This window comes from Ruditapes philippinarum, unplaced genomic scaffold, assembly GCF_026571515.1.
Source record: "Ruditapes philippinarum isolate M1 unplaced genomic scaffold, ASM2657151v2 ctg4303_1_1_1_1, whole genome shotgun sequence".
NCBI lineage: Eukaryota > Metazoa > Mollusca > Bivalvia > Venerida > Veneridae > Ruditapes > Ruditapes philippinarum.
The window spans coordinates 43,510-62,961 of record NW_026859841.1 but is presented as its reverse complement, the minus strand read 5'-3'; the positions used below and the strand labels follow the sequence as shown (position 1 = coordinate 62,961).

The following is a 19,452-nucleotide window of genomic DNA, read 5'->3' as shown; positions in this document are numbered from 1 at the left end:
GCACAATTGTAAATATCTATTGTCTTTATGTGGTGATCATTGACCTAACTGACCCCTAACCCCATCCAAAGGAAGAAGACTTATCAATTTTATGTTACTACCAATGATAAGATATCTGTCAATATTATAGGGTTTATTCTGCAAAAGTGTGAAAATCTATTTCTGACACTGGTGACCTTGACCCAAATGACCCTTAAACTCTTAACTAAATTCAAAGGAAGACCAACTCAATAGGCATGTTCGTTTTAAACATTAAATGCATTAATAAAAAATTATAGGCTGTAACAGCAAAAAAGTTTTAATTTATTTCTACACCAGTGACCCTTGACATTGAATGATCCCCTTACTCCACAAACAGTTAGATTATGCTTTAATTAATGTATCCACCTACCAAAGTGGAAGATTTCATTAAATAAATGAAGTAATAATAAGAAGAAATTTAAAGTGATTTAAAGGAAAATAAATGGCACAGTCATCTTACTTTGAAATATCATGTACATGCACTTTGTATTGAAAAGTAGGTGTGGAAATTATGAAGCCATTAGTATAGTAGAACTTAAGATATATCAAACTTGTCGATTTAGGATAAACAAAATTATTCATTTTCAAAGTGCTTAAAAGGACAATAACTTGGAAAAAATGGAAGTTAGCCTAGATTTATGATTAGTTAGTGTGTTAATTCTCATGGCAATTGGTACAGGTAGAACTTAAGATGAAACCAACTTCCTGGTTTATGTTAAGCTTGTACGGACAAACGGATTAACAACGGACAGTTCAATTGCTATAATTATGTCCGGGTGCAAAAACTTCCTCTATTCTGTCCCTACTATTTAGTGTTGTATTTAATGAAGTGGTATAGCAATATTTCACAAACGCAGTCATGTTACTTTAATTTGGAAACATCTCAAACATTTTTAAGAATCTGTATAATATGCCACGAGAGTGCATTCATTGTATTGAAAAACGACAAAATGTTTAGTTCCTGAATTAATGTAGCTAACTATATGCAGTGTTTTATCTGGTAGACGGTTTGATGGACCATGGAAGACAAATTTTGAATGTGCATTTTCTACATAGAGAAACAATTTTACGTGGCTACTATGATAGCTGTACTTATGAATACATTTAGATACTACCTAGTTCGATAACTCTTAAGGATTTTTTTAATTCTAAAATAAATGTATTTACCATGTTTTTAATGAATAAAATGAAATATATGTAATAATGGTTTACAGCAAAATAATAAAAATTATCATTTTTCTTATTATAGCCATGGTTACAATAGACAACGAAAACTACCTTAGGATTATACTACTTTTGTTAGAGGGTAGTACCTATATTTGCAAAAAAGTCTTCAACCGAGAGCTCCTTAAGAATGGTGGCGATCTTGACCATTTGCTTAAGACGTGGAAAAACAAGTTGCAGCATGAGTTTCACAAAAGACAAATGGAAAAGTTTTTTCCAAATGGTGGATTTGACAAAACCGATATTCATAAATGGGATATTCAAATGATTATTGGTGTTATGCTTCTGCTGTTTAGATCAACATTGACTGATGAAGAAAAGCAAATCTTGAAGGATATCAAGTTCATAAGACATGAGGTTCTTGCTCACAGCTCATCTGCTTCCTTATGTGTTGAAAAATATGAAGACGTTCGAAAACAACTTGAAGATGCCATAAAACATTTAGCTGAGAGCTTTGATCAAAATGTAAAGATCAAATGCAATGGCTTCATTAAAGCTTTCACTACTGGCGTGTTAGATTTAAACTCTGCGATTCATAGATTACAAGAGGCAAAAGACACTGACGACTTGTTTCAAACTGTTTTAAGTGTTCTCAGAGAAACAAAAGATAGTTTAACAAAGGAAATACTAGATGTCAAGCAAGATGTGAGAAGTATAACAAAAGGGATAGAGAAAATAGAAGATGCAGAGTGTAATAACTTCAAAGCGTTGACAAATGTACAAAGCCAAATAGAAAGTGAGTCTTTTTTTCTAAGTATATTATAAACCGTAGATTGTATGGTATACAATGTTTTTCTATATTTTTGGATGGTTATATTGTTAAAGAATTGATTAAAACATATTTTACAAAGTAATTTAATGATTCTAAGATTGTAGCTTCCTTGAAAAAAGACAGATATACTTTTCCTTATTGTTTGTGTTATCATAATACAATCAAATAAATGATACAAAAATAAGATATTCATTTTCTTATCAAGTGTAATATAATGATTACATAATTAAAAGTAAGCTCTTTAATATTGACATTTTGTTTACAAAATATAAATGGAATCCATGAGAAAGAGGCAAAGAGTAAGATAATCTTGATTTCTGGGAATTCCAACAATGTGCATGACGACCCAAATTAAAATTAGGAGTTGCAGTAAATTAACCAGACTTATTTCAGCCTTACAGAAATGGTTGTATCAAAATTTCAAAGATCAAGGGAGCAGATCAAGTGACGGTAAGGAATAATTGTAGAATGTTTTTATTTTGGTTATAATTTCACAGATTGTAACATATTTTTTTCTGTTTCAGTGAAATATGGAAGATATTTTTACAAAATATTATACAGTTGTAGATATTTTCACAAGCGGGAATGGCTAGTGAAATAAATTGAATTTTGTCTTGTTATGTGAAAATATGTAATCTCCGCATTTCACATAAAATGAAAAAACAACAACTTTTGTTTAATTTTTCGTTCAAGAAAAGAACAATAAAAATTCCCATGTGCTACGCAGTTGCAATTGAATGACCCCAGGAATACATTGATTAAGTTAAATGCATGATTAATCACAGTCATCTTGATCTGTCTTAAAGAAAGAAATGGTTTCTGATAATGAAATGAAAAGCTGAAGATACAGACTGCACAAAAAAAACACATGAGAAAGTAGTCCCAAAATGTAAATATGACATACACGTTATAACTGAAATATTGGCCAAAACTAGATTTCAGTTGCAAATTGGGTTTTTCTTGTGTCGCTTCTACCGGAGTAGTGGCGACATACAGGGATCACTTATAAGTTGTTTTTCTATCAGTCCTTCCACAAAAACACAGAGGTACCTGTTTGACTAAGAGAACAATAGGAAACGGTACATTTGCTTTGATCCAATTCATTCCGTTTGCTCTTGTGTGTCTTTTAAGGCCCTGTTTGACTATAAAAGGACTAAAAAGATTAAATAAAAACACCATTTTGTAAGTACGTCCGTCTGTCATATAGATACTTAAGGGGCTATAGGAACAATAGGTAACAGTTAATGTCATTTGAAGCTATTTATTCAGTAAGCTCTTATCTGGCTACTTTTTCTCTTATAAGGCTAAAAGAGCAACAGAGAACCACCTAATAAAATACCAAACTTTGGGCACGTCTTTCTGTCAGTCACAAAACTTGTCTTGACTAATCCTTAAAAACTACTTCAGCAATTTTATCCACACTTTACAGGAATGATCAGTACTAAGTCTAGTTGAGCATATTTTCAGCATTTTCTTAATCAATATCTTTTGTCAAATTTAGGCCCTAAATAAGTCTTATCTTTTTTTAAGTTTGTCTTGACTGTTGTATATACCTGTCATTCAATTTCAATAAAACTTTACAGGATTTATTACAGGTCGACTAATTGGGCATTTTACACGGGTTTTCAGCTTGAAAGAGTTTTGGCGGAGTAATGACCCTTGAATAAAAGGGTGTTTTTTGTGTTTTGCAAGATACACAGAAGCTTGTAAAACAGAAAAATCTGTTCGGCTTTCAACTACTAGTGGGATTTCAACAAATCTTTACAGGAGTGTTCAGTACCATCCCTAGTTGTGCATATCACGGCATGATCCCTTTTACTGCATGAAATGCCCGCCGGAGCTATATACAATAAAAACTCTTGTTCGGCTTTTACAGGACAGGCTACTGGTGAGATTTCACGAGTGATCAATACTATATCTATCGCTGGCATGTTTTGCTTCGCTGAACAAAATGGCTGCCAGAGCTGAAATAGAAAATTCCTGCCCCGCTATCACAGATCAAACTGCTGGCGGGATTTCCGTCAAAATTCACAGGAGTGATCAGGATCATACATAGTATTGAGAGACATATGTTTTTGTGATAAAAACCCTTCTAGTTAACCAAAGGCTTATCTTCATACTTGGGAAAAAATGAAAATACTTTTTCAAAGGTTGAACTGGCTTTGAGCTTGAATTGACCTTTACCGTCACGGACAAATTATTGAATTTTGCTTAAAAATGTCATAATTTTGTTAAATTAAATCATTTACAGTAATATTTATATTTGGACCAAACAAGACTTGCTTCCGAACAAACATATTGAATATAATTAAAATGTGACCTTGACCTTTTTTACCTTGACTGTCAATGACAAATTAATGAACTTTTCTTTTTTATCTCACCTATTACAAAATAACAACGCGAGCTTTTGTGATCACAACTCTTCTTGAGTATGTCCGTTGTCTGTACAACCTCCGTTCGTTGTCTGTCCGTCCCTTAACTTTTACTTTAAAGCTGCATGCCTCCAGATGAGCCAAAATATTTCAAGACATTCAATTTTTAGAAAAATGTATTAAGATCTTAAGAAAGGTAAAAAGATTCAATATTTAGTTAATTCATGTTATGTGCGATTTATGACTGATTTTGCAGTATCAATCACTATAATTCGTCTGCGTTACTAACGCAGAAAGAGGTATTTATGCTTTTTTTGACCTCGTTTTGGTAATTAACGTAGATTGTAAGTGCCGTTTGCAATGTGTGAATTATTTTCTTTGGTCTTTTCACAGTATTTTACTTTCAAATACATTTTCAAAATTTTCGTGAACATAAGCATAAATCTGGAGGCATGTTGCTTTAAATTAAACGCTTTAAACGGCGTCTCCTCTTATGTCACTAAGCAAATTACATCCAAACTTCACAGAATGTTCCTGTGGTGGTCACCTTTATATTTCTTCCAAAGAATTTATTTCAATGCAGAAATAATAAAAAAATGTCCGGCCCCAGGGCCATTGAGTTTCCTTTAGTTATATGTATATAGTTCAATGTTAAAACATCTTCATTAAAAACACAAAAACAAAAGAGTTAGTGCTTAGATATTCAGTATGAAACATCTTAAAGCGGGTATTTAACAAGTTTGTTCAAATAAAAGCCCTTGGGTTTAAATAAGCCCCGCCCGAGGGGGTCATCGATTTTCCTTATACATTACGTAACCAGTAATGTTTTCACACATTCACTATTCGGGTACAAATATGAACTTTATGAGATTTAGATTTTATATCTGCTTTTGATAGTTAACAATATAACTTGTTCCTTGCCATGAAGAGTTTTTACATTTAGGTTTGAGATTTCAGGGCCATCATGACCCTCTTGTTTCTGTAACTCACTAAAAGATTTTAAGTGGAATAACTTCATATTAATGTCATCTTTAAGGTTAAGACCATCATGTATATCAAACTCAAAATGACAGTGACTCCTGTATGACTGACCTTTAAAATCAAATTATTTTATTTCACTGATTTTTGCTTTAATTGGCTACAACTTTTTAATAAATCAGTATAACGTGTGGTATTATAGTAACGCCCGGGGCGGGCGGTTAGTCAGGCAGACAGATGGCGTCCATTTTTGACTGCAGCATAACTCCTACATCTAAAGAGGGATCTTTATTACTTCATAGAAATTTTCACCACTTTGAGAATTGTTGTAACTAGGTCTCTACGTGAAAGGTCAATGTCACACTTAGACGTCATTGAAAAATGCTTGTACAAAGGAAATAGTCTACGTATAAAGAGGGATTTCAATATTACTTCGCACAAGGTTTCAATATAATTGTGAATTGGAGTGTTACGCGCAAAATTTAGGTCGTAGCGGACAGGGTCAAGGTCACACTATATGGGTTTGATTAAAAATATGAAAATGTGTATAGGGACCATTTAGTCATCAATTATTGACGGATCAGAACACAAGTGGTCATTATCATGACAACATCTTTGACAATTGTAGTTTATGTTAATATTTGCAAGGTTAAGATAACTAAATATGATGTAATATTCAGATTTTATCCAGTGCATATCTCTAACACGCATGCAGGGATTTTTATGAAACTTCATAGAAATGTGCACCACTATGAGAAGCTGTGTAGCGCGCATGAACCAGGTCTTTAGGTCATATGTCAAGGTTACACTTATATGTAATTCAAAAATGCTTGCCCAAAGCAAAACTTCTGCATGGAAAAAGGGATTTCAATATTACTTGGCACAAATGTTCACCATTGTATGGCTGTGATGCGCGTAAAATTCAGGTCCTAGCGGCTAAGGTCAATGTCACATTATTGTGGTCATACAAAAATATAGAAGTCATATTCTATTAAGGGGTTGTAACACAAAAAATGGTCATTATCATGAACATCTGTGACACTTAAAATTTAGGTCAATATATGGTCACTGAAGATGATCAAATATCAAGATGTTGTCGAGAGCAAATCTTCTACACGTTTGGGGGGATTTTTATTAAACGTTATCTAGAGGTAGTTGAAAAAGGCTTGTCCGGAGCAAAACTTCTACATGCATAAATCATTTTTTATATATAAACATTTACATTTTTAGCTCACCTGTCACAAAGTGAAAAGATGAGATTTTGTGATCACAATTCGTCCGCCCGTCCCTCGTCCGCAATTGCGTATTTGTTTTACCTTTAACAACATCTCCTAATAAACCACTAGGTCTAATTATCCAACCATCACAAAAATGTTCCTTTGGTTGGCACCTTTAAAAGTGTTTAAAGAATTGAGAATTATTGTTGCCTTACCAACTGTAAGAAAACACATTTAAACTTCTTTACAAAACCCAAAGAAATAGAGATAAGATATTTGGCATTAGCCATCTTCTACCGGGTGTCTACCAAACTAGTCAAAATAAGCCCAGCCCCGGGAGTAATTGATTTTCCTTATATGTATATATTAAAACCTTATTTTAAAATCCAAGGAGCTAGATTTTAGATATTAAACATCAAACACCTTCAATGGGTGTCTACCAAGTTTGTTCAAATATAACCTCGGAGTCAAAATTTGCCCAAGGGGGTTATTGATTTTCCTTATATGTAAATTATAAAATCTTTTTTTAAAAATCCTTTTAGCTAGAGCGTAGATATTTCGCATGAAACGTCTTCTAGTGAGTGTCTACAAAGTTTGATCAAATCAAAGCCCTGGCAAATTCATTGATTTTTCGTATACAATTTGTATGTAAACATCTTTTGGAACTACTGTTTCCCTTAGCAATAACAACCAGTATGTTTTTACACATGCTCTATTTCAGATACAAATATGAATTTGTGATATCAGTATAAGATTACAATTTTATATCTGCTTTTGTTTATAGTTTACAATATTACTATTTCCTTGGCCTGGAGAGTTCTATCTCCAGGTGAGCGATTTCAGGGTCATCATGGCTCTCTTTCTTGTTTATGGAAAGGATTCAAACTTGAATCTAAACAACAAGTGTGACCAGACATACTTTTTAAAATTTGTAAAAAAAAAAATATCACTGAGATGAGTTGGTGACACTTTCGCTTCGCTGCAAAAAATTTGCTTGTAATTTTAAATAAACTTCAAAGAGAATCAGGACCACCCAAAAGTTTACACATGGGGGGACTTCTTTTTCACTGCAAAAAATGGCTTGCCAGATTTTGAAATAGGAAAATCTTGTCCGGCTTTCACAGGTCAGACCATTAGTGAAACCTTGCATAAGTTATCAGGACCATCCTTAGTTGTGCATATGGCCGGCATGATTCGCTTTGCTGCACACAATTGCTACATATAACAAGAAATTGTCTTCACAGGTCAAACTGCTGATTAGACTAAAACGAACTTTACAGGAGTGATCAGATTACCATACATAGCTGTGCATATTCCCGTAACTTTTTATTTTGCTGCACAAAATGGCCGCCAAGGCTGAAACGATTTTTTAGCTCACCTGAGCATATGCTCAGGGTGAGCTATTAGGATCACTCTTCGTCCGTCGTCTGTTGTCCGTTCACACTTTTCAAACGACATCTCCTCTGAAACCATAAGGCAGATCATAATGAAACTTCACAGGGATGTTCCTTGTGTGAATCCTTAACAAAGTTGTTCAAAGAATTCCATTCCATGCAGAACTCTGGTTGCCATGGCAACCAAAAGAAAAAACTTTAAACATCTTCTTCTAAAAAAACCCAAAGAGCTAGAGCTTAGATATTTGGCATGAAACATCTTCTAGTGAGTGTCTACCAAGATTGTTCAAATAAAAGCCCTGGGGTCAAAATTGGCCCCGCCCCAGGGGGTCATTGATTTTCCCTATATGCATATAGTAAAAACTTTAAAAAAATTCTTTTAAAGAACTAGTGCTAAGATATTTAGCATGAAACATCTTCTAATTGGTGTCTACCAAGTTTGTTCAAATAAAAGCCTTGGGGTCAAAATTGGCCTCGCCCCAGTGGGGTCATTGATTTTCCCTATATGCATAAAGTAAAAACTTAAAAAATCTTCTTTTAAAGAACCCAAAGAGCTAGAGTTTAGATACTAAGCATGAAACATCTTCTAGTAAGTGTCTACCAAGTTTGTTCAAATAAAAGCCCTGGGGTCAAAATAGGCCCGCCCCGGGGGTGACATTCCTTTTCCTTATATGTGTTATAATACAAAAACTTAAAAAAATCTTCTTTGAAAAAACTCAAATAGCTAGAGTTTAGATATTAAGCACGAAGCATCTTCTAGTGTGTGTCTACAAAGTTTGTTCAAATAAAAGCCCTGGGGTCAACATTGGCCCCGCCTTGGCTGACATTGATTTTCCTTATATGTGTATAGCAAAAACTTAAAAGTCTTCTTTGAAAAAACCCGAATAGCTAGAGTTTAGATATTAAGCATGAAACATTTTCTAGTAAGTGTCTACAAAGATTGTTCAAACAAAAGCCCTTGGGTTAAAACTGGCCCTGCCGCAGGTGTGTGTTATTGTCTTTATCTATATGTGTAAAGAAAAGAACTTGACCAGCTAGACCTTAGATGTTAAGCATGAAATGTCTTCTAATGGGTGTCTACAAAGTTTGTTTAAATAAAAGCCCTGGGGTTTAAACCGGCCCCGCTCCGGGGCCTATATACAGGTGAGCGACTTCAGGGCCATCATGGCCCTCTTGTTTTTGATCGGCTTTCTTTAGGGATTCTGTATTTATCTATTTTAGGATCACATCCGTGTTATTTGTGCCGTGTGGCGGCTGTAAAAAGTCTCCCCGTACATTTAATCAATGATGTTATATTTTCGATCCTTGAAGATCGTTCAGCACGACATTATTGTTGTGCTTGTGGTATTTTTAGTTTCAACTTTTCGGCATTTTCTATATGGGTGGTTCCAATATTCCTATTTGAATAATGTTGAATCACCCTTAGGATATGTTGCCTGCTTTTTAAATTTGTCTTTTGACGTCTTATCTGTGATACGCAGGCTTCATAACCTCTGATCCCCTTTCAAAATTCCATTTTATTTAGTTCCGCCCATTGTTTTCTCGTTTAGGGCACACGCTTTTTATTACTTGGGGACCATACGCCGCTTTTCATGGAATGGCACGGAAGTGTCACATTGAAGGTTCCATGGTAACCGCCGTATGAACACATCTGCGGATGTTTCTAAATTCAAAATTTTACTATTTCACGTTTAAATGTTGAATTCTGCTTAAGCCGGTGCTAGGGGGCGTGGACGGTAATTTGCACTTTCCAGTACCGTCCATGAACGGGCTCAATCAAACCGAGCCTGCAACATTTTCAATTTTGCCGTGTTGGGCTTTCTTTAGGGATTCTGTATTTATCTATTTTAGGATCACATCCGTGTTATTTGTGCCGTGTGGCGGCTGTAAAAAGTCTCCCCGTACATTTAATCAATGATGTTATATTTTCGATCCTTGAAGATCGTTCAGCACGACATTATTGTTGTGCTTGTGGTATTTTTAGTTTCAACTTTTCGGCATTTTCTATATGGGTGGTTCCAATATTCCTATTTGAATAATGTTGAATCACCCTTAGGATATGTTGCCTGCTTTTTAAATTTGTCTTTTGACGTCTTATCTGTGATACGCAGGCTTCATAACCTCTGATCCCCTTTCAAAATTCCATTTTATTTAGTTCCGCCCATTGTTTTCTCGTTTAGGGCACACGCTTTTTATTACTTGGGGACCATACGCCGCTTTTCATGGAATGGCACGGAAGTGTCACATTGAAGGTTCCATGGTAACCGCCGTATGAACACATCTGCGGATGTTTCTAAATTCAAAATTTTACTATTTCACGTTTAAATGTTGAATTCTGCTTAAGCCGGTGCTAGGGGGCGTGGACGGTAATTTGCACTTTCCAGTACCGTCCATGAACGGGCTCAATCAAACCGAGCCTGCAACATTTTCAATTTTGCCGTGTTGGGCTTTCTTTAGGGATTCTGTATTTATCTATTTTAAGAATGTACTACCTGTAAGATTTTGACCTAATTTCACAAAACAATCCCTGGTTAGGCAAATTACTTGCGTGTCCCGTATTGCTGCACGAAATGGGCGCCAGGGTTATCAATAGAAAAATCTCACCCGGCTTTCACAGATCAAACATCAAAGGAGTGATCAGCACCGTTCCTAGTTGTGCATATTACCAAACTATAGTAGAACAGAATCCCTAAAGAAAGTCCAACACGACAATATTGAAAATGTCGCAGGCTCGGTTTGATTGAGCCTGTTCATGGACGGTACTGGAAAATGCAAGTTACCGTCCACGCCCCCCTAACACCGGCTTAAGCAGAATTCAACATTTAACACAAAAACGGTGAAATTTTGAATTTAGAAACATTCGCAGATGTGTTTATACGGCGCTTATAATGGAACCTTCAATGTGACAAAGTAGTGTCATTCCATGAAAAGCGGCGTATGGTCCCCAAGTAAAAGAATGCTTTTGCCCTAAACGAGAAAACAATGGGAGGAACTAAATAAAATGGAATTTTGAAAGGGGATCTGAGGTTATGAATTATGATCATGCCCGCGTCACACTGTCCCGAATTTGACAACAGATGTGCATACGAATAAGGAATTTTTAATTTCGCGCGAAGTTGGCCCCGAAATAAGTCGACAGTCAATCAAATGCCGAAGCAAGTACGATTCCTACAGAAGGTCACGCGATCGCATCCGATCAACACACGATTCTTACCGAAAATAGATAAATACAGAATCCCTAAAGAAAGCCCAACACGGCAAAATTGAAAATGTTGCAGGCTCGGTTTGATTGAGCCTGTTCATGGACGGTACTGGAAAGTGCAAGTTACCGTCCACGCCCCCTAGCACCGGCTTAAGCAGAATTCAACATTTAACATGAACTGGTAAAATTTAGAATTTTGAAACATCCGCAGATGTGTTCATATGGCGGTTATCATGGAACCTTCAATGTGACACGGTAGTGCCATTCCATGAAAAGCGGCATATGGTCCCCAAGTAAAAAAATGCGTGTGCCCTAAACGAGAAAACAATGGGCGGAACTAAATAAAATGAAATTTTGAAAGGGGATCTGAGGTTATGAAGCCTGCATATCACAGATAGGACGTCAAAAGACAAATTTAAAAAGCAGGCAACATATCCTAAGGGTGATTCAACATTATTCAAGTAGGAATATTGGAACCACCCAACTAGAAAGTGCCAAAAAATTGAAACTAAAAATACCACAAGCACAACAATGATGTCGTGCTGAACGATCTTCAAGGATCGAAAATATAACATCATTGATTAAATGTACGGGGAGACTTTTTACAGCCGCCACACGGCACAAATAACACGGATGTGATCATAAAATAGATAAATACAGAATCCCTAAAGAAAGCCCAACACGAAGGTTACGCGATTGCATCCGATTCGCACACGAAGTCACCTAAAAGATGCAATTTTTTTAACAAATAGTTAACACGCAGGACACACGAAGGCAACGCGATGGGAACACGACGTCGTATTGTGAGTACGAAGAGTAAGAAGCCCTTGTAGTGTCTGTACATAGAACCAGTATTCCAAGGACATGTAACCGCCACATGCTTGCCATCCAGAGCACCACAGCAGTGTGGAAATTGTCATCTCTTTTCAAACTGCTCAGCAATGGCAGTCCACTCTTCCTTTGTAGTAGGACACTGTATCACCTCAGCAGCAAACTCGGCTTTGATGGCATCGCAAACTTCATTTATTATAAGGGAGATGGTGTTTGGAGCTACTCTGAAGTTGTAGGACAGGCTTTTATAGCTGTCACCACAGGCCAGGTGTCGTAGAGTGATAGACAGCTTGAGACTAAGAGGAAGATACTTTCAGGACCTCATCGTATAGACCTCTGGGAAGTCTTGTATAGTTAAAGAAGGAATTCTCATCTTCTATCTTCAACTCCTTTAGTAGAACGCTGTAGTGGCCATACTTTTCTCTTCTTTTCTCAGATAGCCATTTCCTGACCCACACAGATCTCGGTTTCTTCCTTCGCCTTGGTTTACCCCTGCTCTAAAACATAAAAACAAAATAACATAAGTACATTGTCGAATGCTGGAAAGGCAAATAGCAGGAAATGACAAAACTAAATAATTCAGTATTGTTTTACCTGTAAGAGGCGGTGTTGGACCTGTAACAGCTGCTTATCATGGTTCCATATAGGTTTATTAATAGTAGCAATGCTGCTGCCTTCTTTTTCTTGTTTTATTTTTTTGGTCAAAATATGCCATTGTGAAAATTATTGTTAATTACTGCAAATAATGGAACTTTTTTTGTATTGTCTATAGAGTTGTGCAGGACTGACTGATGAGGAAGATGGTTTGAGGCAAGTCTTTTATACGTCCACCATGATACATTTGATTGAGCCACTCAAATTTGCTTCTTCCGCCCACATCGTGGTCCCATCTCGATGGCATCGTACCAAAGTACGATGGCGACATGACGGTATTGCGGGGGCTTCACGTAGTCGTGTTGCCTTCCTAAAACATTCGGGCATCTTCGTATTTCCTTCGTATTGTCTTCTTGAGGCGAAAATTGCAAGATGGCACCGATGATTACACGAAGTAAAGACGAATACTATACGATTCGACAAGATGGCTTCACGAAGGCCTTACGAAGCGCAAAATTGGCATACGAACTGAACACGAAAATGAACCTTCGCAATGTCCTCCGGCAATTTTTTGGCATGCCAAAAAATTTAGGAACGCTCACGAAGTTGCTGCCGGAGCCTGAAAAATTTAGCCGGGGGTTATACGATTACAAAAGATGCCCTTACGAATGACCCGATGTTATTACGATCAGATCCGAATTTGAACATTTCTTTATTCGTGTGTCCATCTGGTTCCAATTTCGGGACAGTGTGACGCGGGCATAAACAAGATCAACAAGGAAAGGCGGCGTTCAATGAACGCAACCCCCATATGACCCAGCAACAAGAACCAATGGCAAGGAGCCCAGGCGGACCCTGGGTATCAATGAAGCCTGCATATCACAGATAAGACGTCGAAAGACAAATTTAAAAAGCAGGCAACATATCCTAAGGGTGATTGTACAGTATTCAAGTAGGAATACTGGAACCACCCAAGTTGAAAAAAGGCCAAATAGAAATAACAAAAAGTGCACATTACATGTATACACGACAACAATGTCGTGCTGAATGATCTTCAAGGATCGTTCAAGAACCTGAACAATGAAACTTCGCAGTTCAATGATCAGTACCATCCCTAGTTGTGCATATAGAGGTTACTTTTGTCATTGCCGACGCAGCTTCCCCTTATGCTTTTCTGGAGCATTTCTCAGTCACTTTAAGTTTGGCTGACTCCAAATTTGAAATGCATGTTTCTTTTAATGACCCAAAGCGCAGTAAAAAAATCTTATTTTCCCTTTTACTTTTTATTTTCCCTTTGCATTTTTCAAAATTTTTTTACCCCCTTTCCCTAAACAAAAAACACTTTAAATCCATAATATAGTTTTATTGAGAAAAAATATGGCAAAAAAAACGGGTCTTTATACATCACAATTGTATTTATTGCCTTTTTTAATTGTCCCCTAGGCTTTCCCGGAGCATATCTAAGTCACTATAAGTTAAATGGATTGACTCAAAACTTGGTATGCATTTTTCTTTAAATGAACCAAGATGTAGTGCAAAATATTGTTTTTGTACATGTCATTTCTCCTAAACTATAAAAGCTAAAGCTACGGACTTGAAACTTCATAGGATGATAAAACATATTTAGAGAGAAGTAAAGTGCACACAAACCGGTACTTCATGATTTTTGTTAATGTTTTACTTACTAGGCTTGTCCAGAGCATAACTTGGACACTAAAAGCTTGATTGAATTCGACTTTGGTATGCAAGCTTTTTTCATTTGGCCTGAAGTGCAGTGCACAAGAATCGTTACTCTGCATTTATTTTTTGAGTAATTGTTTTTGTTAATTTGCATACTTTATTTCTGTCCAAGTCATTTCTTTTATATTATAAAAGCTGTGGACTAGTAACTTGAAAAATGATAGATCAGAGAACTGGTACTCTGAAATGAATGTTAATTATTGTTAATATTATACCCCCACCACAAAATGTGGGGGGGGGGGCTATAATGGATTCGCTTTGTCGAGTCGATCCGTCCGTCCGTCCGTCGGTCCGTCTCCATTTTCGTGTCCGCTCTATAACTCCTATACCAATTGAAGGATTTTCTTCAAACTTTGCTCAAATGTTCACCTCAACAAGAGGATGTGCAGAACCCATGTTGCCCATGTGTCAGCTCAAGGTCAAGGTCACAATTGAAGGTCAAATATCAAACACAATCAAATATAAGACAGTATGTCGTGTCCGCTCTGTAAGTCCTACAATAATTGAAGGATTTTCTTCAAACTTGGCTAAAATGTTCACCTTAACAAGGGAATGTACAGAACCTATGTTGCCAATGTGTCAGCTCAAGGTCAAGGTCACAATTGAAGGTCAAATATCAAACAATCAAATATTACACAATATGTCATGTCCGCTCTGTAAGTCCTACACTAATTGAAAGATTTTCTTCAATCTTGGCTCAAATGTTCACCTCAACAAGGAAATGTGCAGAACCCATGTCACCCTTTTGCCGGCTTAAGGTCAAGGTCACACTTGAAGGTCAAAAATTGACTTAGAAAATATTCTTAAATTTTAACATTTATATGAATATTTCTGAATCTAGAAAAGGAATTTGCTTGAAACTTAAAATATATATGAAAGGTCACAATGAAGATATGCTGGTCAAGTTTCATAACTCTGTATTGCATTTTAACAAAGTTAAGCCCCTTTTTTGAGTCTTCAAATTTACATACAATCAAATATTAGGCAATATGTTGTTTCTGCTCTATAAATCCTACACTAAACGAAGAATTTTCTTCAAACTTTACTCAAATGTTCACCTCAACAAGGTTATGTGCAGAATCCATGTCAGCTTTGTGCAGGCTTAAGGTCAAGGTCACACTTGAAGGTCAAAAATTGACTTAGAAAATGTTCTTAAATTTTAACACGTACTTGAATATTTCTGAAACTAGCACAGGTATTTGCTTGAAACTTAAAAGATATATGTGGTGTCACAATTACAATATGCAGGTCAAGTTTCAATAACTCTGTATTGCATTTTGACAAAGTTAAGCCCCTTTTAAAGTCTTTAAATTTACATACAATTAATACTAGACAATATGTTGTGTCCGCTTTATAAATTCTTTACTAATGGAAGGATTTTCTTCAAACTTTACTCAACTGTTCACCCCAACTGGGCAATGTGCAGAATCCATCTTACCCTTGTGCCAGCTGAAAGTCAAGGCCACACTTTAAGGTCAAAAATTGACTTATAAAAAGTTTAATATTGGGAAAAGTCGTCTTCTGTCAAGGACATTGGTGGGGGTATGGATCGCATTCAGCGATAGTTCTAGTTATTATTATTAATATTATTATTATTATATCCCCTTATTTCTTCTGATAATAACAAAAGGTTTTATTAATCCTGAAGTAACTTTGTTACAGTTCAAATTACTAAAGTTAAAGGTACAAGAGCAGTGTTTTTAAGTTACCTATATCGAAGAAGAAGATGCCTAACTGTCGGCTATACTGTTGACAAGGTGACAAATCCAACTTGCAGACTACTGATTTAAGATTTTTTGGTCCCTTGATCAAACCTGAAAAATAGAATTACTCATAAAAATAAGTTATGGAATTACATGCTAGTATGTATTGAAATCAACAATCAAAAGAAAAACATAATCCAGGGGTAAAAACAAAATTGTGTTTATGTGTGTATACGTTACCTGCAATTGAAATGATATGTAAGGCAGATAACTCAAACATGAGATCAGAGATTTCGAAATTGTTTTCGCTTGAAATATTTATATCATTCTATTCTAACCACAGGCAAAGTTTAGAGAAATTCTTTGAATAGTTTTTATTCTGTCTATAATCTTATGGAAACCCCTGAAAAAGTCCTTTCAACGCATTATTCAAGAGTTGTGCCTTTTTAGCTTAAATATTGATAAACATTATCATAATTGCTTGTTGCATCTCTTACCAGCACAGCGTTAACACCCCACGTGGTGCTCTTGTTAGAATTGTGTTGGGTGTAACTCCAATGAATAACTGATATATAAGTTATAGAGCCAAAACAGTTGCATGTGCTGTGTGATGCAAGTCAAAGAAAAGTCTGCTCTAGCATGTTTTTAACAATGCAGTTTTATATATTTTGAAGCAACTTCTGATATCAAACATTTATATTTTTGTAGATTTCAGGAGTTTATCAAATCAACTGCAGGAAAAAAATAAAGAAATAGGGAATAAAATACAAACCTACGATGACTCGTCCTTGCAAATTACAGAAACTAGATCAGACAAAATACAGGCAAGTATTTTAACATTTCTAAAATGAAAATTTATCATTTATTACAGCCTGACGACATATGGTAATTGAACATTTTTGACTGATGTTCAAAATTTTGTTTTCTATTATGTAACATTTTCTCTGAAAGATAAGAATCTTTTAGTTTGTTTAGGGGAATAAACACATACGATCTGATTATTAGCATATTTAATAAAATGAGATTTGAATTGCTGGTACAAATCTTCTCTTAAACATGTGCGATTGTAGTCGGTCACTTGTGGAGATATTGGTAGTAATTGGTTAGTCATTCAGAAAGGTCTGTTACTTGTACTCCATGAGTGGCAAGATATGAAGAAAATGCATCAACATGGTTAAAAAATCAGATTAACATACAGGATAAATGGTGATTGCCTAACGAATCCTTTTTGACACATAACCGTTTTCTTATAATTAAGTCATTACAGTCATAATCTTGACTAAATGGAAGTAATCATTATAAAGATAATTGGCTGTTTAATTCAATGTTTGTTGAAATTGCATTACTGAGAATGTGGCCAATCGTTTGTATGAAGGAAAGTATAACAGTTCTTTTTGTACAAAATTTAGTATGTAACAAACGAAAACTAAAAATTATGTTATCTTTGTAGAAAAATCTTAAATTATAATGAAGCTAGTCAAAAGTGACTTGAATATAGATTATATATTTTGCTTTTGAAAGGGCATGCCCCTTTAGGTTTGTTGGACATTTAAAGTTCCATCAGCAGATATTTTCTGAATTTAACTTTGAACATTAAAAACACTCAATAAGTTTTTATAGTTATAGTAGAATGGATAATATTGAAACTAATTAATTATATATTATGACATATATATGCAAAAATTCAAATATATATTGTTTATGAAGCTTGCAAGAAATTTTATAGCAGTAAGACCTTTTCGTACCTTGCTAACTGCATAAAATAAGTGTGTTTTATTCTTCTTGTCTTGATGCACTGACATGATATCAGCAAATATATTCAGAATATTTTAATTTTTTATAATGGGAATGCTAGAATACAACACTAAGTGGTGGATCATGGGAGTATTTTTTTAATTTGAGGTTGTTTTTTTTTAGCATGTGTCATTTTGCCCAGAAAAAGTATCTCGAAAAGGTGCATTAGTAGTAGTTGCTGGTATTGATTTTGGAACAACATACAGTGGTTACGCATTCTCCTTCAAACATATGTACCAGACTAATCCCCTCAACATAAGGTGTAGTTCTTTTGCGTCAGAATCATGGGTAACACAAAAGACAACGACAGCTGTGCTGTTTGAAGGACAGAAATTTCACAGTTTTGGTTTTGATGCGGAATTAAGATATGCAGAGCAATGTGGATGTGGAGAAAATGACAACTGGTATTTCTTTAGACATTTCAAGACACTTCTATACAACAAGAAGGTAATAATTCTTTGAATTCTTATCTCTGGATGAAAAATACTATAACATCTCCAGTCTCTAATATTATTGTGTTTAAAGCATGACTCATTATTTCTTTTTAATCTGATAATGAATTTACAAAAAAAGTAAGTTGCCTGGACAGTTAGTGTATAGTGATTGTTAGGAGCCCTTTGTACTCTTTTCTCTTCTGCATACCCACAGGTGGTCCAAAGTGAAAAGCTTTTGAACAGTTCCTTTCCGTACATTTAAATATACATATATTTTTTCTCCAATCATGGATTTTCTAGCCATATATCATCTATAGCTGCTTTATTAAGTGATGTATTACCACCATGGCTGTTCTAAGCCTTTTATATATGTTAGGAATAATAAAACGCGCATTTACTAATGTTACCAACAATACATGTTTGAATACATATATCATTGTTACAATTCATAGTTAAAAATATAAACGATAGAGAAAATAAGAATCCCTAAAGAAAGCCCAAAACGACATAATTGAAAATTTTGCAGGCTCGGTTTGATTTTAATTAGCCTGTTCATGGACGGTACTGTAAAGTGCAAACTACCACCAACGCCCCCTATCACCGGCTTAAGCAGAATTCAACATTTAAACATGAAATGGTAAAATTTTGAATTTGGAAACATCCGTAGATATGTTCATACGACGGTCATCATGGAACCTTCAATGTGACACTTCCGTGCCATTCCATGAAAAGCGGCGTATGGTCCCCAATAATAAAAAGCATGTGCCCTAAACGAGAAAACAATGGGCGGAACTAAATAAAATGGAATTTTAAAAGGGTATCAGAGGTTATGAAGCCTGCATATCACAGATAAGACGTCAAAATACATAGTTAGAAAGCAGGCAACATATCCTAAGGGTGATTCAACAATATTCAAGTAGGAATATTGGAACCACCCAACTAGAAAATGCCAAAATTTAAAACTAAAAAAATACCACAAGCACAACAATCATGTCGTGCTGAACGATCTTTAAGGAAAGTCTTGCTTGATATATTGGCAATCTTTAGAAGATTGTTATTTCAAGGCAGACGTTTTTAATAATTAGGGAAAAACATAACAGCTGTATATGCATGTGTCCCTATCTAGTGTTTATTGGCAGTTAACACCCGTTTAGCTAACCTTAGCACAAGTGTTCG

At 35.4% G+C, this 19,452-nt stretch overlaps 1 protein-coding gene across 1 annotated transcript in view; it reads left to right on the top strand.

Annotated features, from left to right (window-relative positions):
- Positions 1-19,452, top strand: part of LOC132758088 (heat shock 70 kDa protein 12A-like) — a 54,216-nt gene that overhangs the window by 5,299 nt on the left and 29,465 nt on the right. Inside the window, exons 2-5 of the mRNA XM_060749601.1 lie at positions 1,271-1,981; positions 2,411-2,467; positions 16,757-16,872; positions 17,966-18,289. Coding sequence (XP_060605584.1) covers positions 1,273-1,981; positions 2,411-2,467; positions 16,757-16,872; positions 17,966-18,289 — 1,206 coding nt within the window. The 5' untranslated portion in view covers positions 1,271-1,272. The remainder of the gene's footprint in view (positions 1-1,270; positions 1,982-2,410; positions 2,468-16,756; positions 16,873-17,965; positions 18,290-19,452) is intronic.